Raw genomic sequence first — 12,075 nt, forward strand, 5'->3', positions numbered from 1 at the left:
TGCTCAGCTCCACAGATCTAAACTGACAAATGACTCATTTATAACATGTACAAAGGGGTCTGTGACGTTTCAGTGCATGTGAACATCAATGTTTTGCACATTTCAGAATGTATGAAGCTAATCTTAAACACCTTTTAAAGTTTAGAATCGCATCTGATTTGTCCACTGCTGAAATCCAGTTCACCCGGAAACAGCAGCACAGAACATTCATTTTATATGCATGCTCTAATAAATATTTTGCCCAATTAACACGATGAAAACATTGCTGGCTACAGCACAACACCTTAAGAAAACAATTGTAAATGCTAATTTTCAGCTTAGTGAACATCCAGAAAGGAATGCTGTTACTGAACTTCTGTCTTCAGGTGTCAAGAAGAGAATCAAACTGTAGATGCCAAAAATGGTCTCTGAAAAACTGCTGAAAGACAAAGGATAATATTAAAAATACAGATGACATGATGGATAAATGCCACAAATACATGAGCATGTGAATACAACTACGGTTTTTTCTGCATGCATGTACACATGCAGCTGTACAGCTGTGGCAAAACTGTGCTTGTGTAGCCACTACAGGTAATAACACCCTGAGCTAAGACTTACTTCATCCTTACTCATTTTTTCTACCATCTATTTCAGGCAATACTTTCTAGCAATTAGGGAAAGGGTTTGTCAAAAGGCAGAATTCAGAAGGACTGTGATGGTGATAATTTGGCAATTTGGTTAATTTGGCAATAAATCTTGATGTTCTGTTCTCAAAAAAAAGTTATGGTACCCTGAACTACATATTCATGAAGATAGTTTATAACAAACTATAAACTATAGAGCCTATTAAAAAATACTTACACTTTTCTTCAGCCAGGATTAAAAACTTCCACCAGTTTCTTCAAACTTTAAAATCAGGGAAGTAAAACCTGCATCATGCATCTGGTAAGAAACTTACTTAGCAACTGGCCTGCCAGCTATGTTGGCAATAATTTCATAGTAAACGTTAACACTTGCAAGTTTCTTTTCCATACTCATTTGATTAATAATTTCCTTTATTTTAATGGAGGTTGAGAAACTCTACATCAAAAGAAACTGTATTGTTACTGCTGACTTTAGGTGGACTACCTATAATTTTTAATTACTGCATGATCATAAACAATTGTATCACTTTATAAGAGTAGAATATGCAATTTCATGTGGTAACCTTATAGATTGTATTTCAGATGCAGCAATTTCAAGTTCACATTCCTGAAAATCAAAAATATCTCCTTTTATTCAGTGCTTTATAGTTTAACCTCTTCTTTATAGCTTAACCTCTTCTGTTAAGCACATGGACTTCCTCAAGATAGTAAAGAAAATAATACAACTACACTAACATGGTAAAGAATATACCTTCTGCAAAGAAATCTGCCTACAGTGGTGACTTTAAACACCACATTTAAACACACAGACTTCTTTGTGCTGTTAAAAGGCAAGCATTCAGGGCTCTGGACAAGTATGTTTTGGTCCACATCACTGGGAGTGTCAAAAACTAAGACTAGATTAAAAAAATTAGTTTGTAAGCTTTTTCTCAGGACCACAGGAAAATCCAGGCTGGAAGGGACCTCAGGATGTCTTCAATTCAACCTCCTGCTCAAAGCAGGGTAGGCTCTGAGCTCAGACCAGGTTTCTCAGGCTTCATCCAGCTGGGTCTTGAGAGCACCCAAGGATGGAAACTGCAGAATCTCTCTTGGTAACCCACCTCCCAACTGTGCTGTGGAGAGAATTTTTTCCTTACACTCCACCTGAACATTTTTTGTTTCAGGTAATGCCATCATCTCTTGCCCTCCTGCCATACACAGCACTGTTGAGCCTGGCGCCATCTCCATCATTTTCCTCTAGATTATGGAAGGCTGCATTCCAGAGCCTTCTCCAGACTGAACACAGTCTGTTCTTTCAAACTCTCAGCGTCAAAAGTTTAAAAAACTTCATTCTCAGTAGGAGTGACGCAAATTCAAACATTTATTACAGAAGTGATGACTCTTAACATAACAGTCTAAATGAAATTAAACAAGAGGACATGATTTGTGTGGCAGTGATGTCTTTGAATCCTAGTGGAAATTATTCCAGTCAGAACCTTGTAGAATTAAACTCTATTTGTATACCAGGGGAAACAATTTTCTGTGCTTACTAGGAATGTTTTGATCAATATGGTGTGTGACATGCTCTAACAGGCAAACTGAATTAGCAGTAACTGTGTACCTGCTGAGAAGTTATATGCTGCCCTTTATTAATGCTTCAGGTATACTCTAAAATAAAACTCAGAACACACTGCAGACCTCAAGGGAAAAAGTAAATTAGTAACTCTGTTGGAATGATATTATAACATCACTTTGCAAAATTAGTAATAAACTATGGGCCCAGATGCACAAAAAAACCCCACAGATGGGTACAACTTACTGACCATTTTTTAAGATAGTTTCAACTATTCTCACATTAAATTTTGGATGCTCTAATGTACACACCAAAGGGTGCTTTCCATAAGCATAACACTGGCTTTTCCTCTGCAACAGCATATGGTAACACTTCCTAAATTGCCCTTCTGCAACAGGTGCTCCATTTTATGATGTAATTCTACCTGCACCTTTAATGTATAAAGCCATAAAATAATGAGGCTGTTTCCAAGGTAAATGAGGCCACCCATTCATTTCATCCTATGTTAGAATGGGAGGCATCAAGGTGCAAACACAGAAGTGACTATGAACACAACACATTAGGGTCACATACTACTCTGATTTATGCTCAACTACCACCTAAAGTCAGACTTTCAAGATGAAGTTTGGGCATTTAATCTCTCCACTACAGCCATCGTTGCACGTGGGTAGCCACAATTCATTATCAAAAGCCACAATCAATGCAGAGTGCCTTGAGCTCATAGAGCTGCCTGATGAGCTTACCCAGCAGCAAAGAACGTGATGTGTCACTGTGGCGACAGGAACGTGCCAGCCCTCACATCTGTGGCCTAAGAAGGCTGATTTTGCAAATTTTACAGAGAGAATTTGCTGCTTGGCTCCTTCATTCTGGCACTGAAGGTCCTGCCCTCAAAACTACTGGTAATTTTCAGCATTATGCATTCAGCTATGATTATTTATTTAAGAAAATGGCATAACGCAGGGAAGCAATGCAAATGTCTGTTCCCATTCTTTACCATGCCCACGTCTCCTAATTTGTTTTAAAATGCCTGAATAAATGCAGAGCACCTGAGTGTTTACACAGTTAATTAACTGATTTACCTCCTTTCCTAACATTATCCTCCCAGGGATAAATTAATGACTAATGAAATCCATCTGAATTATTTTCATCTATCTAATTAAACAAAGGATATGGCCTATGGACTATTTTAACAAGGTATCAGTTGCGTTAAAGCTAACCTCATGACTTTGCAATCTTCTCTTTTACCTATGGCTTTGCAGCATATTTCAATGCTCAATTTCCACAGGGAAAAAATCAGCATATCCACTGGATCACACACAAGTGCTAGGCCTGTCAGTAACAATCAGTGCATTAGGTGGACAAGGCAGAGACTGCAGAAACTGGAGGCATAATTCATTTTTTATACATTACTTTAAACAGGACAGAAAGGGAGGATTGTGGCTGAGCTGGAAATAGTTCAGGGAAAAATGGAGGGTTGTTACTAAACACAGGAAATCATGAAGGGAGAGATGAAGGAACAAGGAGGTGGAATAATGCTGTTGATTAGGTTATTTATAAATGTATCAGGTTTTACATAAGCATGGTGATAATCAAATCGTCATTTTCTGAACCTTTGATAAATGCTCTACAAACACACAGTGACAGCCAGAACCCTGGAGAGCTGACAGTCTGAACAGATGAGGCAAAAAAAGGGTAAAGGGCTCAGACAGCGCTGACTTGCCCGAGGCCACATCACTTCCAAGTGGCAAGAGTGTCCCTTTACTGCTGTAGCTATTGCTTCCTTCCATGTCTTCTACAGTAGAAAAGACAAAGCAAAGGTCGGGTTTGTGCAGGTGAGAAGAACTCAAGGAGAAGTCAGTGCTGCTTTGAGCAGACAGGTTGGTAGGTCTGTGGTTTCCCTGTTACTTGTTTTTTTTTTTTATTGTAAGGCCATGCCAGAGCATTCCTGACAGGTGCTGGAGGAGCCCTGCCCTCCTTCCTTGACACATAACAGGTACATCAGAAGTGATATAAAACATGACAGTCTGCCCCTTCCTTGGGATACTCCAGTCTGTCTCTGAGCACTGTGGCTGGGGGAGCTCTTTGGTATTTTCTCTGAGTAGTTTCAGACCAGTTTTCTGCCGTGGCTGGTCTGCCACTCTCCCACTGCAGGGAGGGCAAAGGGGGCTACGGCAGCATCCCAAGGCTCCTCCATCCCAGCCCTGCCACCATGAGCAGCAACTGCACCACTGCCAGAGCCACCCAGGGGACAGCATTGCTGAGTGTGAGGAACACTTGCCATCACCAGCAGAGAGGAGCTGGGGAGACACCTGCCAGTCACATACCTGTTGTGCCCTCCCTCTGCTAAACTGACCCAAGTTTAGCACGTAACTGAGCCGTGGTTTTCCTCAGCTGTTAACTCTGGCATCAGACTGCAGCTGTGCAGTTCCCGGTGAGCCCAGCACAGACCTCCCTCAAAACCCAAGCATTATTGCAGCTGCTCCACAGGGTGCAACGTGGCTGCGATGTTCCCTTGGTCTAACTGAATAGCTCCCGTGCTTAACTCCATGCCCTTTGCCTTGACCAGGAAGACTTCTTTTTAATCCCCAGGTCAGGTCACTAAGCTGAAGAACATAAACATGACATTTATAAAAGGACAGTGCCCACAGATGCTCATCTGCCACGTTAGTGTTTGCTACCGACAGCTGCTCTTCTATGACTGAAAGTTACTTCTGAAATTACTCAAAACCTCTAAGCACATGTTACCGGATTTTACCCACAGCCTGTTTAATTTTAGTACAAGGGCAGACATAAGAGCTTTAACAAACTCACAGGCGTAAAAAGGTTTGATGTCTGCCAGGAGACCATTACCTTTGCAGGCTTTTGGTTTGTTGGTTTCTTTGTTAGTTTTGTGTGGTTTTCTTAATCATTGAGAGTCCTATAAACAAGAAATTCACCCCAAAGGAAATCATACACGTTCCCTTCTACATCCCCCCTCATTATTTCTTTTCCACAGAATTACTTCTTTTCCACACATGCTGTCTGCAATGAAAGATGTAAAATCACACACACAGTCTGCCCTTGAATCTCAAACAACAAATCCGGCGGGGACAGAAATCCCCTTCCCAAAGCACAATAAACCGGGGCACTAAAAATCTCTTAACACAAACCGGCGACCTACCGACTTGCCAAGGAGAAGCCCCTCCGCCGCTCCGCACCGCCGGAAGGATGCACGAACGGCTTTGAGCAGGAGACCCGCTCCGCTTACCTTCATCATGCTGGCGGGCAGGGGCGATGATGTTCCTGCCGGGCTCTCGGCGGGATGGAGCCGAGCTCCGGGGGCGGGATACAGCGGGACCGGGGCCGGCCGGGGCTGCTGCCGGGGCTGCTGCTGGGACCGCCGGGCTCGGATTGCATCAGCGGGCGAGGGCGGCGCGCACGGCGGGCGCTGGGAGCTCGATGAGGGGCTGGGGTCCGCCCCGCCCCGCCGCTCCCGGCGGCACCCACCGCTCCCCCCGCACTCAGAAACCTCGGGAAGCAGTGTGGCAGAACCACTCCCCGCACCTTGGCTGCAGGGCAGGGTCACCCCGGCCCTAAAATGGCCCCGCACGTCGGCCGAGAGGAGACAATTCGGGGCTTGTGCTGTGATTCAAACCGAGGGCGACACGTTCTCCTCGGCCAGCATTTACCAGCTCATCGTTTTCTGAGTCATTTCCTCCGTCTCGCGTCCGACTCGGCTGACACACCAACACCTCACAGTTATCCCTCCCATCACCAGCTCTTCCCTGTTTCCCCTCGCCACGGCTCCGGGCACGGCTGGTGTTTAGTGTGTCCCCACCCCCCCGACCCATTTTATCTGGAATTAGTGGGGCTGCCAGATGTTTCCCGGCTGACCCGTGCCCCCGGACCATGCTGAAGGTCTGGCATGTACCTGCGCAGCGCTGCACGCCACTGTGAGCCACCACTTGTGCCTCACCTCCCAGTTCTGGTACCTGGCAGGCAGCTGACCAGCACCCGAAGACAAAAGAATAAATACAGCAGCCTGTCCACTGTGTCGCTTCTACCCGTGCCTGTGAAACTAATAAAAAAAAAAAAAAAAAAAAAAAAAAAAAAAAAAAAAAAAAAAAAAAAAAAAAAAAACACGATTTTTTCCGAGAAAATGCTACTGTAATGTTCACAAAGTGCTTACTTTCATCACAAGTGATTTTGCGTTTAAGTCTTTTCTTCCTTTACTAACGTTTTCGTACATTTCCCCCTTCTGATCTCCTTTAGAGTTGTTGTAGGAAGTCGTTTCATCTCAGTGTGACTGTCAGAAGTGCCAGGTTCTGCTTTGCACGATGTACATGAATTATTCTCTGTTGTACAGTGCCAGAGATCGGTTATATAAGCAGATTTTTGTTCCTGCTGTTCTTCAGCCAGGTAAAAAATAAAGTGCTATTTAGTGGATTTACAAGCATTTTGGGTTCCAAAAGATCACAGGTAAGCAGCACTGCCCAAAACGCAAGTTCACATGAACAGTGATGTTTCAGCAGCTGCGCTTAGGAGAGAGAAAGATGGAACAAAAAACAGGAGGCAAAGAAAGCAGCAAAGAAGCTTCAGGCAGGCACAACTCATCATCGGGGCAGTACTACCCAGTGCTCAGGAGAGCAATTCAATCCATTCACAACGAGTTATCCCCAGGTTACAACCACAACATAGGAACAGCCAGCCTGGGTCAGGCCAAGGGTCCAATTTAATTCAATATCCTGTCACTGACAGTACACTATAATAATACCCCCAGAAGAGTTTCAAGAAGAGAATAAGCACATAGAGGCACTTTGCTGCATATACTCTTTCCACTATACACTCTAATCCTCAAAGGATTTGTATCAACTTCCCGAAAGAATTCTTAACAGCTCCTTGTGGCTTTTTGTTCTATGAATTTGTTCCTTGAACCTACATAAAATTCGATATCTTTCAGATCTTGTGCTCATCAGTTCCACAGTTTAGCTCTGTTCTGTGGAAAAACTCGTAATTTTGCTTTACTTTGAATTTGCCACTCGAAGACTTCACATCATTCTACATTTTCATGATACTGAGAGACTGTAAACACAAATGAATTACCCCCTCTATGTAATTTGGGATTTTACAGGCAACTGTTGAATCCTCTGTCAGCCATCTCCTTTCTCCAGATGAGAAGTTCTAATCTTCTTTGTTTTCTCTAAAACAGTTCAATAACCTTGATCATCCTTGATTTAGGATGGGGACATGAGCTCCACAACACTCTCAAAAAGCAGGTCATCATATTTACTTTTAATTTGCCTTTTTTCCCCTCCTGTATTTCTTTTTCATTATAATTCTGTTTCCCATTTGAACTGTTCATGAGCACTAAAGTGAACCGATCTATTACTGGACTACTTAATTCTACGATTTCTCTGCTGAAAGGCAGCACTTCATTCATAACCCACCCATTTATATAAATTTAGCTCTTTTTTTTTTTTTTTTTGCTCTGTGCATAATTTTATACTCACAGACATTATTATATGTTATTTTTACAACTGTGTATTCAGTTTCCTAAGGTCCTGCTGCAGACAGCCCGAGTTTGGCTGAATTGTTTTAACACCCTTACCCTGAAGGCTTTAAGTCTGATCAGCAAACCTGGTCCTTTCTCTGTTTGCCTCAATTTCCCCTTCTCTCAATTACAGATTCTCTCTTCTGTTTCTTACCTCAACCATAAAAGCACCTTTATTTTCTATGAGCCTTTGCTAAGAGACTTTGTCAAATGCTTTGGAAATCCAATTTGATTGTATCCATTGGACCTTTACTTCCTTGGAAGAGGTTTATAGATAGACAGGTCAGGATTTCCTTTCAGAAAAGTCATGCTGAGTCTGCTTCTCAATGACATATTTATGCAAATATCTTTTTGCATTTCTTGTTACAGGTTGTACATTTTCTCCAGACCCACTTCAGTACCCTGAGTCCCTCTACAAAAAAGAAGAAAGAAAAAAAAAGAAAAAAGAAAAGAAAAGAAAAGAAAAGAAAAGAAAAGAAAAGAAAAGAAAAGAAAAGAAAAGAAAAGAAAAGAAAAGAAAAGAAAAGAAAAGAAAAGAAAAGAAAAGAAAAGAAAAGAAAAGAAAAGAAAAGAAAAGAAAAGAAAAGGAGAAAAGAGAAGATAAGAAGAGAAGCTATTTGAGTGCAATTTGACTGCTTCCACAGCTCAGTTTACCAGTCTGAACAATCAGCCTTTTACCTAAATTCTCTGCAACATGCTCCACTGCAGTGATACGTTTCAAGTTATCATTAAACTGCTGCCAACTACTGAGATACAGAGCAGAATCCATGGCCTGGGCAAAACTAAGAAATAGGAGAACAAAAGGGAAAGAAGAAATATTATCTGAATTATACAAGATTTGCACAAACCCAAACCAGCATTTATTACATATCTAGGATATGTAAAAAAAAAAAAAAAAAAAAAATCTTTCTATTGATCTTTTGCTTTTATTCAGGGCTAAGCTGGCCCTGAGCTTGCAAGTAAAAGTCAGAAAAAGACCAAAACTCAGAGAGGCTGCAGAACTTGCTTTAAAAGTTATGTCTTGCTGCAACGTCCCCAAACCTGAAGTTGCCATTAGTAAATGTGCCATACAGATGTATTTTTGCAGGGATAGCTTGCATTACCCCAGTCTAGTTACAGCTCTTTATGTAACACTCCAGAAGTTACAAGGCAAAGGACATTAGATCTTTACCTCTAGTGATTCACTCTGTTGCATTGATCCATCCAGTAAGAAATTACATTTTCTACACTCTAAATATTTGATTTTCATAAAACATTATTCATTTCAACACTAGTTTTTCCATTAACACCAAGAATTCTGTGAACGCTTGACAGCACTGTTAAACTTTAGAAGTTTTAATGAGTAAATTTTTCACGCATATGAGAGAATAAGGTAATTTAGATGCTCCAAGTCCAAAGTGTTTCCACAAGTTGTAGGGATTCTCAAGGTGAAGAATTTGAGTCACACACATTTTCCAAACCAGACCCGAATAAATTCACCTTTAAGCCACTGAAATATGAGGAACTACTGTTGTGGAAATCAAAAGGCAGTATGACATAAAGCCAAATGGGAAGTATAGAAAGAGGAAGCTTGTAGTTCTATAATTCTTTAAGAATAAAGAGCACAAACCCTTCTTGGTATACTTTCCAAGGTTTCCTCTGCAGCCCTGGTTCTTTCTTCTGAAGAGGATAGGGAGAAGGTGGGTAGAAACCAGGTTTTCCATGTAAGAGAAAGCTAGGATTCTGTGATTCTCTTTTTTCTTCTGAAATGGCATGAAAACTTCCTGTAGAAAAATGTGGAGAAAACAACTTTGATTCAATCAAACGGTATCATTTAGGCAAAGTCTGTGCTTCAGTTTGATCCTGATCTTTTAAAACTTTCAAAGCACTTTGTAATATAAGCCCTTTCAAAATCTGTTCCAAAGCTTACTTGAAAAAAATAATTGTATCTCTTCCAGAAATACTAGAATGTTATGTTTTGATCTTTGTGAAATGCTTTACTTCTACGTTAGCTTTTTTACTAAAACTCAATCTTGCATAGTTTCTATGACTGCATGTAAGTGCATTGGCACAAATGCTTAATATAAGGAAACATCAACTTTCATCTATAATATTCTTCAGGGAAAACCTGTGTCTGATTTCAGACACAAAACTAAAACTCCTAAGAATTATTAAGAAGGTAACTGGGGTACAAGATTTCCATATAGCTGCCTTGCAGATGTGAGAACGTAGTTGTGGAAAGCTTTTAAAGTGAGGGAAAGACAAACCTTTGGTCAAGAATCAGGCTGGTGCTCTAGAAATTTCCTAACAGAAAAGAAAAAGGAGTATGTAATTATTACATGTATATATGAAGTATTATGTAAATATACGCATATATGTGTTCAGATATCCACAACATGTTAGGGTGGGATGATTTTTAAAATTGTTTTTATTTTGGGGAAGGAGAAGTCCTTTGAAGACTGGTCATGGGTAAGACTCAATCTTGGAGGTCTCTTCCAACCTAGTCATTCTGTAAATTCCGTAAAATTCAGTCATTTGGGACTACAACAACGGTAGGAGAAGCTGGTGGTTGCCATTACCGCTCTTCGTTTTGGAAAAGGAGGGGAAAGGATTGCTTGCAGAAACAGGAAGACGAAAGCGTGTCTGTATGCTTGTGGAAGGGCTCGAGTGGAATGCAAGGTTTCGGGGGATGTGGTTTTCAGATCAGCAAGATCTTTTTTTTTGCGGCAGCACCTTCTCCCGGTGCTCATTTCCTCGCTTCCACCCTCTCGCTTTTTCCCACCTCCTTGGCCACGCCAGCCCCGCTGTGTGCGGGCTCTGCTGTAGAGCCCATTAGCAGAGTGATCGGGGTGTAAAATCCCAGATAAAAAGCCCGGGAGTAGGAAGCGATTTGTCGGAGATGCTGAAGGGCGGAAAGCGCCTCAGCTGGCGCCCTCACAAAGAGCACGGGCTGCACAATTAACCCTCACAGAAAGAAACATTACAGACCAAGAGTCGGGAGAGGAGATAAAAGGGAAAGCAGCCACACAACATCTGACAACCAGGGAAATGCTGAGAAAAAGGCTGAAAGGAAAAGGCCTGCATGCGCCAGGGTAATTGGAACCAAATAAACACATCTCCCCCCTTTCATTCCCACCCTCCGAGGGAAACAGCGTTTTACGCATTCCTCCTAAACAAGCACTTTGTGAATGTGTCACTTATTTCTGCCCGGAGAGGCAAGGAAAACATCGAGCTCCGGGAACTAACCAAGAACGGAGTTTGTTTGCAACATTTTCTCCCAGCCTTCTGTTTTCCAGCTACTCGCCTCACCTCTGCCTCCTCCGCGGCTCTTCCAGAAGTTTCTGGGTGGCTGCACCTGTCTCACCCCAGTGATCCCAGCCCTGTTAGAACGGGACAGGCTTCCCTTAAGTCACGTCTTCATCAGAGCACAGCCTTCAAAAGGCTTTTAAAGGAGTTTAGGCGCTCCAGAGCTAGGAGTGGAGGAGGTGTAGGGTGGGCAGCAGGACCCTAACCCAGCCCAGCTGGCTCTGTTCCAGGCTTTAGCGCCGTGGTCCTGTGAATCCTGAGCTCTCATCAAAATCAACCCCCCCATTCACCTTTAAAAAGGAGCACCAGGATTCCTTGCTAACCCATTTTCCCCATCCAAAGTTGTTCCTTTGTCCCCTACTCAGCCCTCTGTAAAAGCGGGCAGAGAAGCGAGAGTGAGGAAACAGTCAATGTTTTGTGCAGTTGAGGGGGGAAGAAGCAAGTGGAGGATAAATCTCCACTCAAGTTCGTAGAATGATAGAACTATTTAGGTGGGGAAAGACCTTTAAGATCATACAGTCCAACCATTACCCAACACTTCCAAGCCCACCACTAAACCACGTCCCTGCGCGCCACATCCACACTTGTTTTAAATCTCTCCAGGGATGGTGACTCCACCACCTTCCTTGGTAGCCCATTCCAATGTCTAATCAATCTTTCAATGAAGAAATTCTGCCTAATGTTGAACCTACCCCTGCTCTGGTGTGGCTTGAGGCCATTTCCTCCTGTCCTATTGCTGATTGCCTGGGAGCAGAGCCTGACCCCCATCTGGCTACACCTTCCTGTCAGGGACTTGGAGAGAGTGATAAGGTCCCCCTCAAGCCTCCTTTTCTCCAGGTTAAACACCCCCACATCCCTCAGATGCTCCTCACAGGACTTGTGCTCCAGACCCTTCACCAGCTTTGTTACTCTTCTTTGGATCAGGGAGTTTGAAAATTAATGAAAAAAGCCACTCAGCTGAAGCATCTGGAAGATTCGATGCAGAACTGCTTGGTTTCATTATAAAAAGAAAATCACTATTTAACGACTGACCTAATAGGTGTGGGGGTTTGGCGGTGTAAAAGATTTGGGTCCAACAAAGC

At 42.5% G+C, this 12,075-nt stretch overlaps 1 protein-coding gene across 3 annotated transcripts in view; it reads right to left on the reverse strand.

The window, feature by feature from the left end:
* BCAT1 (branched chain amino acid transaminase 1) overlaps nt 1-6,418 on the reverse strand; it is a 60,961-nt gene extending 54,543 nt beyond the window's left edge. The window contains exon 1 of one of the 3 annotated variants that reach the window (XM_066184398.1): nt 6,347-6,418. In XM_066184398.1, the coding sequence (XP_066040495.1) occupies nt 6,347-6,406 (60 nt within the window). In that variant the 5' untranslated portion in view covers nt 6,407-6,418. The other 2 variants (XM_066184399.1, XM_066184401.1) reach the window with 2 other exon arrangements.
* Between the last annotated feature and the right edge of the window lie 5,657 nt (nt 6,419-12,075).

Source organism: Chamaea fasciata, unplaced genomic scaffold (assembly GCF_029207755.1).
Source record: "Chamaea fasciata isolate MVZ Bird 193981 ecotype frontalis unplaced genomic scaffold, bChaFas1.0.hap1 SCAF_5, whole genome shotgun sequence".
Classification (NCBI taxonomy): domain Eukaryota; kingdom Metazoa; phylum Chordata; class Aves; order Passeriformes; family Sylviidae; genus Chamaea; species Chamaea fasciata.